Source organism: Neodiprion pinetum, chromosome 3, assembly GCF_021155775.2.
Source record: "Neodiprion pinetum isolate iyNeoPine1 chromosome 3, iyNeoPine1.2, whole genome shotgun sequence".
Taxonomy (NCBI): Eukaryota; Metazoa; Arthropoda; class Insecta; order Hymenoptera; family Diprionidae; genus Neodiprion; species Neodiprion pinetum.
In genome coordinates, this window is record NC_060234.1 from 14809711 (window position 1) to 14832677 (window position 22967).

Here is a 22967-nt window from a genome sequence, read left to right on the forward strand (position 1 = left end):
CAGTTGTGTCTCGGAATTGAAAAAAAAAAGTTATATTGTGAGTGCGTCATGGCCGAGACTGGTGTTGGCTAGTTCTCGGTGTGGCTGCGAAGCGGTACGTGCTGGCAATTCTTCACGAATATATTTCGATTACGATTTAGATCGGCACACCGATCAACGGTTGGACAGTTAATAATTGAGTTGATGGCTTATCATTATACTCTGGCGATTAGCGCTGTATCTCGTAGAGGACGATCGCGGGTAGCACGTTGCGTAAGGTTGCGTTTCTATATTTTTTTTTATTTGTCAAGGGGTTTATTGTTAAGTTAGCGTTTAGCGCTGTAGTAGGTAGAGGACGATCGCGGTTAGCACGTCGAGTCAGATTTTGTTTTTCGTTTTGTTCTATTGTTTAGTATTGAGGATGCGACTAGCGCACGTAGGCTTGAGGTTTCTCATATAGTCGGTTTTTCTCAGTTCTGATAGTTCATTTTTTTTTCGGGATCGCGAAGAGCGAGTATTGAATTATCCTTTTTTTGTGGTTATTGTATTATTGATATTGTTACAACGGGGGGAAATTACGAAAGATCTAAGAGAATCAAAGAGTTCTCTGTGCGATTTAAGCGAACGCCGAGCCAAAGAAGTCTCACGAACAAGGAATATTTAGAAAGAAAATAGATGTATTTGGACACAAGCTCTCTTTTTAAAGTCTAGAGACTAACTGTTTTTACAATAATATCGGTTGACGCAGCAACCTTATTCTTTTTAAAGACATAAGAGGTTTATAAACGTCTTTTATCTATGATGACTACTAGATCATTTAAAAGGGGACAAAACGGGTGATTTCACCCTTTGTAACATTACTCCCCCTCGAGGAAAAGAGTCGACCCGACTCGGAAAAGATAAACAATTACAAAAAAAATGTGATCTAGCAGTCAGTGCTCGAAGGTGAGTTGAAGCTGTGGCTCTAAAAATTTGAGAACTCCCTTTTTTACTATCTGGCATTTGCCCACAGTCTCAAGGTAAACCACAGAAAACCTTGAGCAGATAGTTGAGCATTAAATAATCTCAAAAATTTATGTGCCATGTTTTATAAAGGTTAGTGTTATTGAGTGTTATGTGGCTTCATGAATTCGAAGTTAACAGCAACGGTCGAGATCGATGTCGAAAAGAAATCCAATCCTCTTCATGAAGGATTGTCCAAACGAAACAGGTTCGGGTGAAAACATCGAGGCGAGAACCAAAAATTCCAGGACCAAACAGGATAGAAACAGACTCCTTTTCACAGGAAATAGGGGAATAGATGGGTGACTGATCCTAATCTTCTGAAGAAACAGCTCACCCTAGAGTTTTGGAAGGACAAATGTGAGTGATGGTATGACAATTCAAATTCACTAAGTGAATTCGGGAGAATACACGAATAAAATAAATGAAATATGTATTCAAAAGAAAAGAAACGATCTTATCTGAATCATTTCTGCATCCTTCTTCAAAATAAGACCACCAGTCATCTTCAGGAATCAGGAAAAGATTGGATGGGAAAAGCCTGTGTCAAGTAACCTGAAAAGTACTCACAAAAACTGACATATGGATTAGAAAAATAAGAGAGGATCGACCAAATGCTCACTACTTCAATCAAGCGCAGAACCGAAACACTCTTCAAGCCAAAGAAATCGATGTATCAAAATTTCTCGAATCGAACAACATCGAACTAACCTTAACCTGTCAACGAACTTTCTAACCTTCAGAGAGCTACTGAAACGATGCTCTTGACTGATAAGGAGCTAAGCGATCCAGATGAACGACTTTAGATTTCGAACGAGGGGAACGTCTAATTCTAAAAACAACGTCGTTAATCCGGTCAACAATAACATAAGGACCTTCCCAATTACTTTGGAGTTTGGGACAACGCCCTTGTTGCCGACGAGGTTGAAATAACCAAACGGAATCTCCCTTCTCAAATTTTAAATTTCTAGCTCTAATATCATAACGATCCTTAGTCTTATCGGAGACCATACGAATTCTTTCCCTAGCAAATTCATGAACCTCGTCCAATTTTTGACGGAAAACGGAATTAAAATACACCTGGGACGAAGCCACGAAAGGATTGACGCCCTTCTCTAAATCTGACGGAAGTCGAAGATCCCGACCTGTCAACATCATAGCTGGAGAAAAACCGGTAGTATCGTGAATTGCAGAGCGATACGATAAAAGAAATAAGGGAATCCACTCATCCCAATCTTTCTGATCCTGATCAACGAAAGAAGAAAGATAACGAAGAAGCGTCCTATTCAATCTTTCTACCATTCCATTAGACTGCGGATGCAAAGCGGTGATACGAGTTTTTCTAATCCCTAAAATTTGAAGGAACTCCTTCATCAAATTTGACTCAAAATTTCGACCCTGATCTGTGTGTAATTCAAGAGGAGCTCCGTAACGACAGACGAATTCTCGAACGAAAGCTCGAGCAACGGTGCTAGCTTCTTGATTCGGAATTGGGACTACTTCTAACCACTTTGTAAAATAATCTGCTATCACCAGGGCATACCGATTTCCTGACCTAGAAAGAGGAAGAGGGCCTAGGATATCCATTGCGACTCTTTCAAATGGAGCTCCTACGTTATATATTTGAAGAGAGCTCTTCCCTTTTTCACGAGGTCCCTTCTTGGCTAAACAAACCGTGCAAGTTCGACACCAATTTTCAACGTCAGCTCGACAGTGAGCCCAAAAATACCTTTCTCTGATCCTACCCAAAGTCTTATTAGAAGCGAAATGGCCACCAACAGGTGAATCATGAAAGCTTGACAAAATCTCGGCTATCTTTTCTCTAGGAACCAGAAGCTGCCAACGAACCGACCTGGAGTCAGGTGATTCTCATTTCCTATAAAGCAACTGATCGAGGAGAAACAAGGAGTCCCACTGCGCCCAGTAAATTTTTAAAGACTGACTCATAGAAGATATTTCTTCCCACTGAGGCCTGACTCCTGTGGATTTCCAATTCCGAACTAGGAGGAGATCTGAATCTTTCCTCTGGGCGATGATCCAGTCTTCTTTATTTTCAACGAGAAAAATTTGACGAACGTTAAGCGAGGGATCTAGCTGTTTATTTAAACGAGAGCACTGTTTGCAATCGTCCCCGCACGGACGACGAGAAAGTGCATCAGCATTACCATGCAGAACTCCGGGACGGTGTTTAATTTCGAAGTCATATTGACCTAACCTCTCCAACCATCGAGCTACTTGGCCTTCAGGTGATTTGAACGAAAGAAGCCAAGTTAAGGAAGCATTGTCTGTCCGAATCAAAAATTTCCTTCCATAAAGATAATGATGGAAATGGCAAATAGATTTTACCATCGCTAATAATTCCCTACGGGTAACACAATAATTGCGTTCCGGTTTAGACAAAACCCGACTGAAATAGCTAATAACGCGCTCTTGATTATCCTGAATTTGAGACAAAACCCCACCTATACCACAGAGAGAAGCGTCAGAATCTACGATGAATTGAGAATCGGTGACGGGATAAGCTAATATCGGTGACGAAGTTAATAATTTTTTAAGGAGAACAAAAGCTCCTTCGCATTCGGGAGTCCAATCGAAAACAACTTTAATTCCTGTAAGAGCATGGAGAGGTCTCGCTATAGAAGCAAAGCCCTTAACGAAACGTCTGTAATAAGTACAAAGTCCTAAGAAACTTTGAACCTTTGCTTTTGAATCGGGACGAGGCCAATTCAAGACCTTTTCTATTTTAGAAGGATCTGTCTTAACACCTTCCGCTGAAACGACGTGTCCGAGAAAAGATACTTCCTTTTTGAAAAAATGACATTTTTTGGGACTCATTTTTAGACCAGCTTGGAATAAACGACTAAAAACCTGCTTAAGATTTTCCAATTCCTCATCAAAAGTCTTACCAAACACAATGATGTCATCGAGATAAACTAAACAAATCTTGCCAGTCAGACCTTGAAGGGCGAATTCCATCGCTCTTTCGAAGGTAGCTGGTGCATTACAAAGGCCAAAAGGCATAACTTTGAATTGCCAAAGTCCACCCAACCCTGTGACAAAAGCTGTTTTCGCTTTGTCTAACGGATTCATTTCGACTTGCCAATAGCCACTCTGTAAATCAATCGTAGAGAACCAACGGGCACCAGAAATTAAATCAAGGGTATCTCCTATCTGAGGAAGCGGATATGCATCTTTCTTAGTAATCTCGTTCAACTTCCTATAATCTATACAAAACCTCTTGGAACCATCTTTTTTATTGACCAAGACAATGGGAGAAGCCCACGGACTAGAAGACGGTTCAATAACATCTGCTGTTCTCATATTCTCTACTAATTTTTCAACTTCCCTGCAACCGTTTAAAGGAAGCCGTCTAGCTGCCTGTTTAATCGGAGCGTTATTCCCTACATCTATTGAATGCTTAGCTATGGTACATCTCCCGATGTCGGCAGAGTCTTTAGCAAAAGTCTCTTTAAAATCGTTAAAAAGGCAAACGAGACTGTTAGTCTGAGCGATATCTAAATCTTTAGAAGACCTAGTAAAGAGTTCCGTGAGATAAGAAGGAACGACTGAAGAGTCCGACACATGTTCTAAAACGCGCAAAGACGAAAGGGTTTCTTTCTGTTCAGAAGAGTTAATAAACCTAGACGTTTCGAGGTTGATTTTACGGTAACCAGAACAGAGAGTCGAATCCCCGGTAGAAATGACGGAGTTGTGAGCGGAAAGAAAATCTACGCCTAAAATGCCTTCATCTTCTATATCAGCTACTGGAACTTCATGTGGGGATTGAACACAATCTGCTACTGTTACCTGCACGACCATCTTACCTACTACAGGGGTAGTTGCTCCGGTAGCAGTGCGAATAGACACAGAAGGAATAATTGAAGCAAGAGACGAAATCATATCAGGACGAACAACGGAAATTTCGGCTCCAGTATCTATCACCCACAAACAACTTAGTCCGTTAACGGAACCTTTAGCATATAGGCCGGTACGACGCAGGCCTCTAACCACGAACTGTGAAGCAATAGGGCTAAGGAACTTGGAAGAAACCGATGATATCCGCCCTTTCGAAACATCGGTAGCTAGTTTCCCGAATTCTGAGGAACAGAAGGTTGTGCTGCCCAAACCGGATTAGAGGGAGCCCTCTTGGAGGCATTTTTGCGCCACGAATCTTCCGCAGACTTCATCTGACGGTCGAGTTTAAAACAATTCTTCGCGATATGTCCTCTTACGCCGCAAAACTGGCACTCTGAGACAGGCCGATTGGAGTTTGATCTATTGTAACAAGAGAAACCACTATTTTTCCTTCCTGGAAGAGAATCTGAGCTAGGCTGATTGACTGAAGGACGGGACGAAGAATTTTCTGAAGGTTCAGCTTGGCTCAAACGATGAAGTTGACGCGAACCCAAATCCGCCTCGTTTATGGCTTCTAATTCTAAGCCCTTAATAATAGCTTCATGTAGAGAAGTTGGAGCTGCGAGCCTCAGATGATACCGAAGCTCCGGATTCCGAATCGCATTAATGAATTTCGCCCGAGCTATCTGATCTCTAGCTTTTTCTGCACAATTAGTAAGAGAATGTCGAGCGAGACGTTCGATGTCATTTCCGAGAGAGGCTAAATCTTCCTTGGGCCCTTGACGTCTATTTTCGAACTGAGTAAAATAAAGTTTGGAAAGATGTTCTTCGCCAAACCGGAGTTTAAGAGCCGCACAAATGCTGTCGAAATTTTCAGAATCCGAATTTGAAAGCGATCCAAGAACTACCAAAGCCGGACCGGACAAAGAGGCTGTCAAATTAGCTGCTTTCTGGGACGGATTCCAACCATTAACCTTACTAATCATGTTAAACTGACGTTCGTATAGACTCCAAGCAGACGAACCGTCATACGAACCGGGCTTCAAATTCGATTGTTTCGAGGGCAACTCTACAATACTCGCGGGAGGAACAGAGACCTGATTGAGTCCGAACGAGCTTTGAGTCTGCGGAGGGAGAACATTGACAGTTCCGCGTGATTTTAAAAAGGCCAGGAACTCTGACTGAATATCTACGCTAGGATGAGACGACGCGACAGGAGGCTCAACTACTTCCGAAATATCACATGACGGAACATCGTGGCATCGCGGAAAAGAGCTAACCTGAGCTTGTCGCGAGACATGAACAGGTGGAAAATTTTTAGCAACAGGGGGAATTTCGCCTCCCCCATAAATAGCGTCAGACCTTGATTGATCCGGAATTGCATGAATGGAGGTCCTCCTTGCCGGGACCGGGACTGAAGGAAGAGAAGTCCTTCTACCTGGGGATGGAACTGGGCGTATCGGGAATTCCTGCGGCCGCTCCTGAAGCTTCTGCAAACCTTGCAGGATTCCGATCAGCGCCTGAGACACGATTTCTTGTTGTTGACGCTGTTGCGAGAGGAGTTCGTGCAGAAGATTCTGCTGTTCTTGTTGCTGCTGTTGTAGCAGTTGTTGATGTTGTTGCTGCTGCTGCTGATGCTGTTGCTGCTGCTGTTGATGTTGTTCCTGCTGCTGAATCTGACGCATCAGCAAATCTTGGTTTCCCTGGATGAGCTCTGCCAAGAGAGCTTATTGGGGCTGGGGCTGAACCTCAGCTTCCGAACGACGAGAAATGGAAGGAAACGCTGGTTCAGGAGAACGCTGGCACGATGAAACGCGTCCGGCAGCTCGTCGCTCCGCGCGTGATGCTCTCGACGTAGGAGTTTGTTGCATTATTGTTTTGTATACTTCTTTACACTCAAAATCCACTTAAATGGCACAGAAGAGATCCCGCTTCTGACACCAATGTTACAACGGGGGGAAATTACGAAAGATCTAAGAGAATCAAAGAGTTCTCTGTGCGATTTAAGCGAACGCCGAGCCAAAGAAGTCTCACGAACAAGGAATATTTAGAAAAAAAATAGATGTATTTGGACACAAGCTCTCTTTTTAAAGTCTAGAGACTGACTGTTTTTACAATAATATCGGTTGACGCAGCAACCTTATTCTTTTTAAAGACATAAGAGGTTTATAAACGTCTTTTATCTATGATGACTACTAGATCATTTAAAAGGGGACAAAACGGGTGATTTCACCCTTTGTAACAATATCGTAAAATATGTTATTTTATTTTATTATTATTAATTAACGTGTTGTTGTCGAGTCTCGCTCTCTCTCCCAAAAATTATCCATCCCCTCTCTGCGGTACTGAGCTATCGAGTAAATTACCGAGGTTCAGCGAATTAACGATTTCGAGGCGTGTTAATCACGCCAGACGTCCAACAGAATCTTGCGATATCTTTTAGAAGATACAGTTTTTCAGCTTACATTGCGGGCCGCCAAAGTATTGTGTACGCGGTAAGTTCCCAGTTATTTCTCCGAGTGACCGAGGTACAAGAAAAATCCACATCACAACATATAACTCAGACGTACATGCCAACACTAACTCAACGGAAATCAGCATAAACTAACTACTTCCATCATTCCCTTGCCACACCGGAAAGGGGCAAGTTTGTTCTTACAAACATGTCCTTCTTTCTGAAAGAGTATTATTCTTCTTCTATCGATATTCAGTTCTAAACAATTTAGTTTGCAGTATTTTCCTTCATACTTCAATACGTTTCTTGTAATAATACCTACTGGTATCCGCGAAGAGGACAATGTCACCTGCGTATGCTAGCATAAATATTTCCTTTGACGCCTTCAGCTGCTAAAAAGTAGTCGATATCTGTTAGGAGCAAGGCGAATCTTAGAGAACTTAGTATTTTTCTTTGCAAGACCTCCCTCGTAACGTCATTAGGCTGAGAAGTCTCGCTCTCTCCCTTTAAGTGCATTGAAGCTTTTGAATATGAATTCACTAGAATTTTCGAAGTTTCAAGCTGATTCGTTTTGCATGCAGCTTCAGTCGCAATTTTGAGTGTGAGAGAACGTCAGTTGCTCTTCCAAAGTCTGCTAATAATCTACAGATCTTACCACCCTTGCGTCCCAGACGGATATCTATGATAGCATTTGAGGTAAATTTATTTTTCATACAGCCTCGGGCCTGCCTGAATCCCAATTGTAATCCAAGAAACATTTTGTCCGACTCACACTGCTTAATGAGTCTAACGCAGAGTATCGGCGTAAGTATCTTCACTATTGAGTTTACCAATCACATTGTCCGATAGTTGCTGCGGTCTAGCTTATTTTCGTTTTCATATATCATTCTAGCTTCTATTTACACCCAAGCATCTGGGACCCCTTTACACTCAAGTATTTTATTACAAAGTTCATCCAGGTACAAAATCTAGTTGCCAGACAATTTCTAAATAAATTTATTTCCAATGTCATCCACCCATGGAGATTCGCATTTTTTACATTTTTGCAAAGTTACAGTTTAATGTCAAGATATTTGCTATGAATGCTTTTCGTTTCTGCTATAGACATGACTTCTTTTAGTGGATAGATAGTCTCGAAAAACTTATAACATCTGGTTAAGCTAATATGATTTTCATGTGGAATCACATGTCAATTCGTCAAAGAGATATATCAAAATGAATTCGACCATACTTGGCCTTTAGAAAATCCTTGTTTCGTTTGTTTCTAATTTATTCGCAAACAATGCGGAAGCAATTGATTGAAATAATGAAGTAACAAGGAGTAAATAAGGAGCAATTTAGAGCTTATCCTGTTTCGGTGGATTAACGAACGTATTGTCACCAACATTGGTACATATATGGCGCCATTTTACTCGAAAAGTTACCGACTTGCGGTACCAGCAACAATTTTTTTGGATTTTCTCAAAAACCATGAGGGAGCAAATAATAAAAATTACGGAGCAATTAACAGCAATTGAGGAGCAATTAAGCGGTACACAAATTTCCCGGAAATTCTAAGATTCTCCAAAATTCGCGAACACACGGCCGCTGCCCGACATGCATTTTCTTTTTTTTATTTTCTTAAAAACCGCGTGTGAGTAAATAATAGAAAATAGAGAGCAATTAAGAGCAAATTGGGAGCAATTTTTGGACATAAATATTATCAAAAATTCGAAGGTCGCAGGCCAACTTCACATAGGTAACTAGAGAGATGGTACGGCTGCAAATAAATTCCTGGTGTCACATGAGAAATGTCAAAGCCTTTTCCTCAAAATAGGAGAAACAAAAAAAGAGAAGAGGCAAAAGAAAATCGAAGTACAGAAGATAATTAAGAGATTATACTGAACAACTGCTATAACTGAATAGAATCGCCGAAGAGTACAATGCTGAGCTGAGTGAGAGACAAAGAGATACGTGTGAAACGTAGAGCTGTCGGCGACAAACTAGGTTGACGTAATCGGCGATCGTGATGATCACGGTGAATTCGCCGATGCTTCACATGGCCCCTCGCTGTGGGATCAGTCTGATAAACCACGTGTCAATTTTTGGGATTCTTCTTTTTGCGGTAGTCTCTTAAGTAAGGTGAAGTACGATGTAATATTATCTTGTGTAAAGGGATGAATTGTGGCACGCTGAGGAGAAGAAATTGCTCAGACGTTATGCTGCTTAAACTCCCTGTACGATCGGGTCCCTGTAGATCGCGCCTGCGGTCACTACAACAGAAACCTCGCGCTGGGTGTCTATAAGCACTTGGGTGATCATGTCCTAGTTGTCCAAAACACATCATGGTTTGCCATGATAGCTTGTCCCTCACTGCGTCAGCTGGGTAATGCATCGTCTAGTGAATAGTTGAAGTGGTAAATCGACACCAGACCAATTAGTCGTCGGTGGCGGGAGGCTGCTGCTGTACTTTGACACGCTGTCATGTACGCCATCACCTGGTCATCTAGCGACAGTGACGCATGTTAATATAATTCGGCACCTGGCCGAGAAGACATCTCTATTCGGAATCTGTCCCAATTTCATACGTGGCTCTGTACACGGAACGTGAAGAGGCATTTATTTTCTCGTTGGAGTGGTGTACTGTTTATCTATATGACCTTTGGTATTTTCGGAAGAATGTTCCAGGTTCTTGTTCTACCCCGTTGCGGGAGTGGTTCGCATTGACGATATTTTGCGATAGTTGTCCTCGTCAGTGATGTTTGATGCACACGCTATAGCGCATTACATAGATTTGCTGCGTTTAGTAACACTGATAACAGATTGATGCAAAAAAACAGTGTTGCAGTACATCTTGATATTTTTTTTAGGAACATGTAAAATATGTACAATAAATATTTAATGCTATGTGGGTTTAATTCAACTGTCATTTGTTCTTCCTGATTAGTTGTGCAAACAAAATAAAAGTGTTGGTATTCTGACTGAGCCCTCTGAATTTGACCTGCTTTCGTCAAATGACCTGAAGGCCAAAAAATCTATAAATTATAACTTGTTGAATTACACTTTCCTTTACACGTGTTCAAAATCATAGCTTGTGACTCGTGCCAATGGGCTATATATGCTATGGGCTTATGCTACATTCACACTAGTACTCGCCTTTGACTCATGCTGTTTAATATCACACTCATCAAACATCATCCGCATTCCGCACCTATAAAATATTGTACTATTCACGTCCATACATAAATCTGTGTGCGTTGGTTCTATGAACAGAATAGTCAATGTGGAATAGAGGGTCATCCAATTTCTGATACAAAATATTCTTCACGTTTTTCTTCTGCACGTAGCTGTTTCAACGCACATACCAGGTAAACATCAGTTGAAGTTTTTCCACGCGGCGTTTGGTGTGAAAAATCTAAAGTTCTGCTTAAGTGCTGTATCAGTTAAGCTGGTGTTAAAATTTTTATTCTTTCAACATAGGTTTTTCATGTAATAGAAAGCAACGCAGACGATAACTTTCATGCGATCTCAACATATAAAGAACTTTCATGTTCCGAGCGATCAAAAAATGGAAATTTGAAATGCAATGGTTCAACGTTTCGTAGGTGACTTGGAAAGATTGAGACGATACTGGATGACGGGAACTTGCAAACCCGGAAAGGAAGTTCAAAAGAGCAGTGATCCTCTAGCCCTGGAACAGTTCCTGAGCGCGTTTCTTCTCCTTATGTGTGGAATTCTATTGGCAGCATTGTTACTTTTACTGGAGCACCTCTATTTTAAATATGTTCGGCATCATTTGGCGAAAAGTGATAGAGGTGGTTGCTGTGCTCTTGTGAGTTTGGTAAGTAAGATTGATTCAAGCTTTATCCCATGGTGCAATTTGTTCATACTCTAACTCACCTACACACTCACTCGCCTATGCATTCATCTGTCTATTCTTTCATCTACCCATACATCTAGCAATTATTGGCGTCCGTCGATAAGAGAATCACCTTACGGTTCGTGCACAGACCATCAATAGGTTATAATTGCGTTGCTTCTGCAGTATATTTTGATAAAAATGATGTGACCTGAATATTTCACTACATGCCTGTTGGCATGGGTAATCAGTACAAAACATTTGTGAATTAATGTATAAATCATAGAAATGGAAAATCACGGATGTGTCCCACGCGTTGTGGGACGTAATACTCAGAGTTAAAAGCTTGAAAAAACTCAACTGAAGTACTGATCAACAAAACCTGATGAAGGATCGAAGTTGCTGCTAAAATTTGAGACGAAAAAACTAGGTCTTCGAATTATATACACAGATTCTGTCAAAAGTTGTGAAGGTGTCTCATCAGCCCAAAATATAGAACCTCTGATGCACGGAACCATCAGATGGGCTGTCCGTCGCGCGATACGAGACTCGTTATATTACAACTTGGCAACTGCGTGCATGTTTGCTTGCAGATGAGCCGACGTAGCACTCACTTCACGGACTTGGACCTCGGTGCTTTGCAACAATTGTACCTCACTATTTCGTGGACGTTATTACCTAACTCATTGAAACCTTTAGAATACTACAGATCAATTAAAGCCTATCTCATTCTAGTGTTCTGGGTATCACAATCTTGAAAATCATGCCGTAGATTTTACGGTCGATCTATCCAAGAAAAACTTTGTGTAACTTAGCTATAAATATAACCAAAACTGTCAAATGAGCATCATTTGCATCAAAAACAATTGAAACGTTAGAAGATGCTGCCAAGTACAATAGTAGATCGTATACCATGAAGAAAAAGTCAATCGTTTTACACTGGGCATAAGATTTTAATATGAGTCGTAGGCAAGCGCGTGTGCCCTGGGGTCTAGGGGCGTAGCTCCTGGTGAGAGCTCAGGGGGCAAAGCACCGGCTGTGTGATTCAGGGAAGGGGGAGGGCTTTAACATATTTTTAAGAGCGCGCAGTCTATCGCTATCCCCTAAAAGCACCGATGGTGAAAAAACCTTACACCAAGTACATTGAAGTTAAAATGACCAACAAAGTCTCTTTGCAACTCAGAAAACACCAAACTAATGTTGCACATTCAAATAATTACCATCAATACCCTTTCGGCAAAAAATAGAGAAATCATAATTTTCATTTTCAAGTATATAACGTTTTCGCAAAAAGAAAGAAACAGCACTGAAGTTACAGAATTTCGGACGAATGAAAAAATTCGGGGTTGGTTGTACTTGGCAGACTTTTTGACAGACTGAAGAATATAAGAATGATTGCAAGTATGGTACGCCAGCTGTAAGGTGGCGCTACTATCCGGGGCGACGGTGACGCCAGTTACGCGTCTTAAATAAGAGACGTAGAGGAGGGGGGAACCGGACGGACAGAGCTCATGAGTCCGCGGCGGAGTCGGGACATATGCCCATATGAATTTCCCTTTTTACCGATAATAAACGCTTGTGAACTCATAGACCATTTGTGGCCCAGTTTATTTGTTCACCCATCCTCTTACAAGAAGCTCTTACAATGAACCACTTTTACGTTCTGAGACGAACGGTTCGAGAGATCTTCAATTCGCTGCGTGATTCAGATTCAAATTCAATTCACAAACCATGCGATGTCCATGCGGGCGAACTTTGATGTTCAGTTTGTTCTGGTTTCTCATTCAGCTCGCCTCTATCTGTGAATTCGGTTATTTCCAGTCGTGTTAACTATCACTATGCGTAATTGAAATAATTCTCTTCGCATGATACTTCAATTTAAAATACACATTTATTAACAAATAACAAATTCTTCTCTATTAATTCTTGGCGTTAGGTTGTGAAAAAGTTTTATTCACTCGTAAGGTTGCATGGCAATTTAGAACGGTATTTCAATATCCCGGAATATCTTGGTGCCAATACCAAAACGGGGTACGTTACGTTTTGGCGCCACCGTTTTGGCACCGGCCGTTTGGGCGCCGGATGTTTTGGCGCCGAACGATTGGCCACCAGATATTCAGGTACAGGACGTTTGGGCTCACGAAAATTAAAGCGAAAAAACCAGATTAACAAATATTTATGGAATATAGTTTACGGTTGAAAGTATCACATGTATAGTTGGAATGGGGTTTATGATTTAATACAGAGAACACATAGGTATGAAAAAGCTAACAGAAAATAGTGTGATGGTCAAAAGCATTGCAGAAAACTCAAATTAAATACATCATTCACAGTTTAGAACACCGATTTGAAAAGCTTAACGACAAAATGGTGTAAGCATTAGAAAAAGCTACAACTAAATATACTCTCTGAACATATTTACTGATTGTTAGTGATTTTGGTATACTTATAACTGCCATCAGTAATCCTCCACTGATTCGAATTTAGAGAGTAAATAATCGACAGTTTTGAATGTACTTCAACAAACCCAACAAAAATCAAATAAGTCAATTAATCAAAAAGTTTTGTGCGATGCCTGTCTGGAGGGGGGGGCGGGGGGGGGTGGTGGTGGTATTGTCCTCCAGAATTCAGCGTAATACGTATCCCTGCTTTTTTGGACGATTCGTGGTCCATCTATGAATTTCAAAATTAACGGATGTTCAACATCTAGCTCTCTTTGCAGACTTCGATGCGCTGCTTTCGCAAAATTGTTTGTCCTGTTTTGCCCTAACAAAACTCTATTATACACGGACCAAATTTTGGGCGCAAGTAAAGGGTCCGAATGTGTTCCATTACGTTGTAGGTGGCCTGTGTAATTATCCTGTACAACAGTATTCACATATGTAAAAGCCATATTATTAATCGGAGAAAAGAGATGATAAAACCATGAATAAAAGTCAAACGAATATTTCAACGAATCACTCCCAACTAGTCGGCGAATTTTCGTAGCATACAGTTGAGTAGAACTAAATTTTATGAAGAGAATGAACGTTAGTAAACAACCAAGATTACATATGCCAGTAGCAAAGGTTCAGAACTATACTAAATATGATATAGTATTCATACCTCGAAGCACTCCAAAATTCTCTGTAAGGTTATAGGAAGGTGATCGTACAGCCGCATTACTGCTTGGTGTAGATTTTCTATCGGCACAAATGCAAGAGCGACGATCATACCCGCTTTCAGCGCATATTCAGGATCACTGCTATTTTGTGAAAATGAGTGTTCCTTGAAGAATTTCCTTTGAATATTTTGGGACAGATGAAATAAGCAGCCCCGGATTTCCGCCTCGGGATATTGCTTAGCAATGCTGTACAATATCGTCATTGTATAATCCAAATTAATCTGATAAAATTACGTTTTCTTAATTGACCGATCACCAAGACTCTATAATATAATCCAAATTAATGTTTTCGGGTTTGAAATCTGACCAAACGGATTTCATTTGGATAAAAAGCCTGCAGTACGTTTCTTGCCTCTTATGAGGATGCAGGGCATACAAAACAGGGAAAATATATCCGTCTCGCTCCGCTAGGATAGCAAACACTTGCGTAAATGATGGTGGCGATAATTTAAAGGTATCATCTATATATATTGGAACGTTTCGAGTTTTCTCGAGCGCTGAATATCACGATTTGTCTGCACGTGATATGAAATAATTCATTGATTGTGTCTAAACTCGATTATTTGGTTATTTTACGAATTTATTTTCTCGTAAGGAGAAAAACAGGATTCTGTCTCTGGACTCGGAAGGAAGGTGGAGAATTTATTTATTAATTATTTAATGAGTTCCTGGAAGAGGTGACTGTAGTTTGACCCTTAATGGTTTATTCTGAGATAGCCTCAGCTGGTGTTTCATCACTCTCATAAGGCGTAGCTCGAGTGGAATAAGCCCATTATCACAGGCCGTACGAACGGTTTTGGGTCAAACTTATTCTGCGATCGTGAAGCGAGGCATAGAATTATCGCAATGAACAGAGGACTCGTGAGGCGAGAAGTCTGTTTTCACGAAGAAAGATCTGTAGATGAAATAATTTAGTGTCTTGTTCCCGAGAAGCGGGAGACACGAAAAACAAGAGTATTTGTGAATTTATGATTATTTATATTGGAATAGTTTACTTGTGTGATCGTTTTACACGTGCAGATATTTGATGAACTCTGACGATTGAAGATCGTCATTCGCGAGTTCTTGTTTCGCGGTTATAATATCTCGTTTCGCGAAAGGCAAGACGGGATATGAAATACGTGAAAGCGTGGTTATCTGAAGGACGGCAATTATACGCAATTATACCATTACCTGCATCAAGACGGCCTGACGCAATGCAGGTAGCTCCTTGCAGGTTCAGGGGTCCTACCTAAGGCTTAAAGGATTCTGTGACGAACACCGTATCTGAGTTTCAACATCAGACGTAATGCTGGGCTTCACCCAGACACGGCTCCCTAATACCTGAAGACTTTATCGAAAAAACGGAATTTGTTATCTACGTTGAATAGCCTCCTTCAGTTGAGAGTGGTAGTCGAGGTTGCTTGGAGTAATGCGTCCCTGCCTCGTGGTCGGTAACTCGTGTCGACTACAAGTTCCTCGTTGAGAAGTGGTGATCCGGCGAACGGATGTTTGAATGTGTCCGTATTCGTACAGATTAACTGACCTACTGCTTGTTCTGTGACGATAGACGATAGATGTCGAGATTTTTTTTTTTCAAAAAGTTCTTTATTCATTAGATGTTGATCACAAAAGTGTTTATAGCTTTTGCACTTTGCGTAATCTTTTGCTATTCCTATTCCTAAGAACTTAACTAGTATGTTTTCATTTGGGCTTTGCTTGTACATTTTTCTTTTGTTTTAATGCTGTGTTGCATACTGATATGGTTTTTTGGGGTGAAATTTAAAAAAATCCCGTTTTGTCATGTTTTATGATTTCCTACTTACTAGCTTACAGCTTATTTATCTATTTCCATTATTTGCTTTATGTACATTATCTTAGTGCAGCAAAAAGTGATGCGGTAGTTTGTGTTTTATTTTAAATAGGGCTATCTCTGTGTGTTTGGCATCGTGAGGATATCATTTATACATATAGTATAGGAAGAGCACCGGGACTAGTGTTGAGCCCTGTGGTACTCCTGCTGCGATGGTTTGCAGCGTGGACACTTTGCCGTTGGCAATGACTGCGAATGTTCTATTTCTGAGATATTGCTGGATGACTTTGACTAGATATGATGGAATGTTTAGGCTGTTTAGTTTATATATAAGTTCTTCATGCCAAACAGTGTCAAATGCTTTTTAGATATCCAGTAGCGCTACTGCTGTTAATTTATTTATGTTAAAGTTATTACTAATATGGTTCGTTAGCCTGGCAAGTTGTTGTACAGTGTTATGATCTTCGCGCAAGCCAAATTGCTCGGGGACTAATTGTTTGTTTGTTTTTTCGTGGATTTTTAATCGGTTTAAGATGATGGATTCGAAGATTTTACTCATTGTTGGGAGGAGGCTGACTGGATGGTAGTTTTATGGAAAAAATTTATCTTTACCAGGTTTTTGAAATGCTAGGACATTCGCGTGCTTCCATTTTGGCGGGAAGTATGATAATTTGAAACTACTGTTAATAATATTCGCGAGCTGTACCAGCGCTTTGCGTGACAGATGTTTAAGTTCAATGTTTTGTATTCCGTTCATGCCCGGTGCTTTTTTTGGTAATGTTTTTTTGATTGCTTGAGCAATTTCTTTCGGTGATGTAAAACTTATATTATTAATAGGGATTTCGTAATCTATAATTTCTCAATGTTTTGCGTTAACTATACGATAATGTTTATCACAGCCCATATTTTTGGTGAGGTGGTGGACTTTCACGAAACTTTCTGCGAGTGCATTTGCTTTTTCTTCGTCACTCATTGCTAGGCCTCTAATTCCATGGAGAGTTGGAATAACATTAGCAGTTTGTTTAGTGAAGGCTTTTGCCATTTTCCATATCGAGTTGTCCTTGATATTTAGACTTTTAAGTTTTGTTTCCCACTCCTTGATTGTATGCTCTTTTATCTCTTTTTTAATTTTAGCTGAGAGTTTGTTTCTAACAATCCTGTACACATCTCTACCCGTAGTTTGGAACATTTGACGTGCTTTATTTCTAACCTTTATCCAGGTACTGATTTCTTTTGGCAACGTAAGCGCTGTGTTTATGGATTTATTTTTAGGGATAGATATTTCCATTGCTTTAGTGATTACGTCAGTGAGACCGTCTACAAGTCATCGATGTCCGCTTTGGTTGTTAAATTTTAAGTTAGTTCGATATTTTCATTTAGGAATGTGTTGACTTGTCCCAATTTGCTTTTTCATAGTTGAAAATTTTTTTATCCATTTTCTCTATTGTGGTATCGTTAATCGTAACTATGACTGGCAGGTGATCGGAGTCAAGGTCATTTAGGTTTCAATACTGATGTATTGACGTTTTTTATTAATGCAAAATCAACTACACTCGGGAGTGCATTATTGTATTGGTAGAGTGTGTGTGTGAGTCTGGAGCTAGTATGTGTCACGTGCGTAGCGGTCTCGCGACGACTTAACCCTCTAGATAACCGTAGAGGTTTAAATTTAATTCTGCGTGGGTAGGTTGGTGATCGTCCTCTACAGGGCAATCCTTGTGAATAGGGTGGAGGATTCATTATTGAAGTTTTAAAAATGATTACGATGGAATGCAAGCTTTTCAATGATATTAAATGAAATTGGAAAGCAAGAAAATTGGTGACGAGGAAGCTTACAGGAAACGTTCTTAACCTAATGTTTCATTCATCCGTCTACTCACTCTTGGGTGGTTTCTACTCACTCTCTCACTTGATTATGATTACACTTATCACTACACGGCTCGACTGAGTTCGTGGCACAGCTTTTGACACTTATTAAGTAACTTCAAAGACTTACAAGTAAACATAGTTCTGTACCGGCAATGTAACGGCAAAGTAACCGAAAATAACGAGTAACGTTGACCAGAGTGTACATGCATCTTACATGTTAGTTAAAATTTCCCACTCATGAGCATTACTCGTTATGTAATATTTTATGTAACCGTTACATTTATGTTATGTTACTTGTTTGCGGTATAATGCAACTGCTATGTAACGGTAATGTAACGGTCATGTTACTGAAAGTTACAAGTTATATTACTCGAATATTGCATGCAACTTACGTGTAAGTTGTTATTTTCTGCTCATACATATTACTTGTAATGTGTTACATTATATACTCTACAACATAGGCCGGGGGGTGGAGAGTTAATAAAGTGACATATATATATTCTATTTATGATATATATATATTTTTAGTGCGTTACTATAAGTAAACAGAGAACGTGGGACGTTAATGACGACTAAGTAGTAGGACTAGTCAGTCACGACTGACGATAAACACGGAATACGTGTACAGCCGACATATAGGTCACTCACAAATAACATACAGTCCACTGTATTGCTTACATTACAGAGACAATCTATATTGTCTCGCAACATAATGTATCATCTTATGTAACCGTCATACCTCCGTTACATTGCTGGTTCATCGTGTAATGAAACTGTATTATATCAAGTAGCACAACAGTTACGTAACCGCAATTTCGAAATGTAATATAACAGTGAACCTAGCTGTTACCTATCAGCTGATATAACTGCAATATTACATTAATTTGAACAGTTATTAATTGGTTGATATGAATGTGATATTACAAGTACATGAATGGTTAGATAACAGTTTATATAAATGTTTTGTTACATTCACATGTATGTTTACGTAACGATTGAGATAAATTTAATGTTGTATCAACATTACAGTGTTTTTTATTGTTATGTTACCATAATATTGTGTTTACGTCAAAGAGGCACGTTCCTACAACTTGAAATACAAATAATTGTACACTATGGTTAAATTATGATTTTCCACCAAGCTATATTCGGAATTAGCGTCAAAATATGATTAGTTATTGATTATATTCGACCTCATACCTTTTATCGTTTTATGAACACCTTTACAGTCTTTTTATAAAATATATTGCTAAATTTTAAAGTATAATTAAGCCATAATGTAATTTTAAATATTTCCTTTCTATTAATGGATCTATTAATGCATGAAAAATGATTATTAGTCAACATAATATATATATATGGAAAAGTAATTCTTTATTTTCATAATTCGATGAATTATACATAAATGTTTTTTACTTTGCCGATTGACTAGATATATTATTAAACGATATAATTGAAAACACGGCAGTACTACATGCTCTCGTCGTTTTCAATTCGTTTTCTCCTGATTTTTTCTTTGGTGCTCAGTGTTATGCCCCGACGTACCGCCTTGGCGTACCTTTTTCAAAATTCCATTTCATTCCATTTCTTTAATTTCTTCAATGCGCAGATATTATTTCATCAAAATCTCATATTCTATTAACGGCGAGTTCCACCCCTCCTGGCAAAAGTCACGTAGAGACCAACAATGATGTCTTGTATAAGTTTTGACTTTCTTTTATTTAACTGATACCAAGAACGGAGATAAGGGACTGCTGAATTAGCATCAGCAGCGCTCAGCCTGGAAATATCCCTCTTTTTAAGTTAAATCTATGACCAACAACTAGGATAAACCGCTACCTTTGGAACCACCAAATTGAAGTAGATTACTTATTAGGATGTATCAATGAATGTGTGAACATCGTATGTAAATATCTCTTGCTCATATTTTCAATATGTCACCGACGAGATTGAGAATCGTCGGAACACCGTCGAAGAGCGTGAAGTAACGCTGACCATGTGGATTCGGGCACCGGGAGGTCGCCCTCGCACCTCATTGGCTAATTACCGTTGTAACTTATTGAAACTGCAGCTCCTTGGACCCCCAGGCCCAAGAAGCATTGTCTTTCGTCTGTCAAGTCGCGAGGTGCGTGGAAGTCAACCCGTATTAGCCCTTCTTGAGCAATAGTAGCGTTCGGAAAATCTTAGTTGTGGCCGGTATAAAGTCTCGCGCTAATTCGTCAAATTCGAGCATTCAGTTATTATGTTAATATAGAAAGTGTTCTTCCTCTTCGAGACACAACTTGTAAGAATGTCTGTAAGTGTGTTTACATTTTGGAATCTTACGCTTCTTGATGGGAAGCTCGTAAGACAGTCAATGACCGTCTAATATTGAAATGCGGATATGCATCATCAATATTAATATTAATCACGAGGCATTTTTCATTGTTGAAACGTATAATTTTGAAAAACTAGTGATTCGAAAAATTAACGACGGAGCCAGGAATCGAACCTGGTATCTAGCGATGCTTTACCGGAGCCTTACTTCCTGGCTCCGTCGTTAATTTTTCGAATTACCAGTTTTTCAAAATTATACGTTTCAACAATGAAAAATGCCTCGTGATTAATATTAATATTGATGATGCATATCCGCATTTCAATATTAGACGGTCATTGACTGTCTTACGAGCTTCCCATCAAGAAGCGTAAGATTCCAAAATGTAAACACACTTACAGACATTCTTACAAGTTGTGTCTCGAAGAGGAAGAACACTTTCTATATTCACACATACTATCACAGCACGAGAAAACAAATTTGAACTTACTGGTGATGAGAGGAATTAACGACATCAGAGTCAGGGCGGCTAGGTGGTCTAGTGGAGTGAGGCTCCGGTAAAGCATCGCTAGATACCAGGTTCGATTCCTGGCTCCGTCGTTAATTTTTCGAATTTACCAGTTTTTCAAAATTATACGTTTCAACAATGAAAAATGCCTCGTGATTAATATTAATATTGATGATGCATATCCGCATTTCAATATTAGACGGTCATTGACTGTCTTACGAGCTTCGCATCAGAAGCGTAAGATTCCAAAATGTAAACACACTTACAGACATTCTTACAAGTTGTGTCTCGAAGAGGAAGAACACTTTCTATATTCACACATACTATCACAGCACAAAAAAACAAATTTGAACTTACTGGTGATGAGAGGAATTAACGACATCAGAGTCAGGGCGGCTAGGTGGTCTAGTGGAGTAAGGCTCCGGTAAAGCATCGCTAGATACCAGGTTCGATTCCTGGCTCCGTCGTTAATTTTTCGAATTGCCAGTTTTTCAAAATTATACGTTTCAACAATGAAAAATGCCTCGTGATTAATATTAATATTGATGATGCATATCCGCATTTCAATATTAGACGGTCATTGACTGTCTTACGAGCTTCCCATCAAGAAGCGTAAGATTCCAAAATGTAAACACACTTACAGACATTCTTACAAGTTGTGTCTCGAAGAGGAAGAACACTTTCTATATTCACACATACTATCACAGCACAAGAAAACAAATTTGAACTTACTGGTGATGAGAGGAATTAACGACATCAGAGTCAGGGCGGCTAGGTGGTCTAGTGGAGTAAGGCTCCGGTAAAGCATCGCTAGATACCAGGTTCGATTCCTGGCTCCGTCGTTAATTTTTCGAATTACCAGTTTTTCAAAATTATACGTTTCAACAATTCAGTTATTATGCTAGCTGCAAAAGAATCACTATCTTCCACGTTTCCATCTTTTCTGTGCTTTACTAAATCTCATCAGTTCGAGAATAGACATTTTTATGCCATTCTGTAAAGTTTTGGGCTGATGTAGCGAGAAAAAAGTAAATTAAAATGCTGGAAATTCGGGTAGCTTAATTTTAACTGAATAGAACAACTTTCGTTTATTTATAACTACTTAAATTAATTAATCACATTAAATTGTCTTTTTTATCACAGTTTATATTTAATTTGATTTGATAAGCAAGCGAGATTATGCAAAAGCATGCCGGATTGCAGGTTAAGGTTAAGGTTAAGCACATGCGGTACGATTATCCGACCACTAAAACACAGAAAACTCAAAGATTTTGAAAATATAAACTAAATCAAGCAATTAATAACATAATATAACTTATTAACAAGATATCAGCACGATATAGCGAGAGATTAGTGAGATATTAGCAGATTTGGTGAAAGCGAGATGCGATAGCAAAGGGTTACAGTATGCAAGAGAGCGGAAGAGAAACGTGGCGAGGCGGGAGAGCTGGCTCCGTGGTCCCAGCTCTAGGCCCGGCGCGCGTCGAGCGCCGAGAAGATAGTTTTGGGAACGCAGTATTGGCCAGCCATGCGTGAGCGCGATCGACGGCGCCGGAGATCGACTGACGGTAGGGAGCAAGAGAGGGAGATTTCAACATTCTCCCCCCTTCTCCGCTCGTTGGAGAAGTAGTTGAGATGAAGCTGGAGCGACATCTTGAAGATCTTCCTTGTGCCTCGGGATCGGAAGGAGTACCAACTTGTGTATAGGTCTCGTGTACGTCGACGTAGCAGTCTCGATGGTGACGACGTGCGTCAGGTCATCTTTGCCTGGGTGAATGTGCGTGACGCGTCCCAACGGCCATTTTGACGGTGGATAGCGTTCGTCTGAGAGTAAGACGAGCGATCCGACGTTGATGTCGTGGAATGTGGTGTTCCACTTGGAGATGGTCTGGTGAGATTTCAGGCAGGCGTCTGACCAGTGAGACCAGAACAGTTGGAACCTTTGTTGAATTTCTTCCAGCCTTGATAGTCGGTTGTGAGGCGTGTCGAGAAGTGATGGCTCAGGTATCGTGGTGAGAGCTGCTCCTCGGATGAAGTGTCCAGGCGTAAGGGTGATGAGATCGTCTGTATCTTCGGACAGAGCACTGAGGGGTCGAGAGTTCAACACTGCTTCAACCTGAGTCAGTAGCGTAGAGTAGTCCTCGTACGTGAGGATCTTGTCTGAGTTGGTGCGAGAGAGGTGGTGTTTAATG

At 40.1% G+C, this 22967-nt stretch overlaps 1 protein-coding gene across 5 annotated transcripts in view; it reads left to right on the forward strand.

The window, feature by feature from the left end:
• The window catches only part of Nmdar2 (NMDA receptor 2), a 1937843-nt gene that overhangs the window by 1335191 nt on the left and 579685 nt on the right, over positions 1–22967 (forward strand). For all 5 annotated transcript variants that reach the window (XM_046618083.2, XM_069134406.1, XM_069134408.1 and 2 more), the window contains one exon: positions 10876–11111. In XM_046618083.2, the coding sequence (XP_046474039.1) occupies positions 10876–11111 (236 nt within the window). The remainder of the gene's footprint in view (positions 1–10875; positions 11112–22967) is intronic.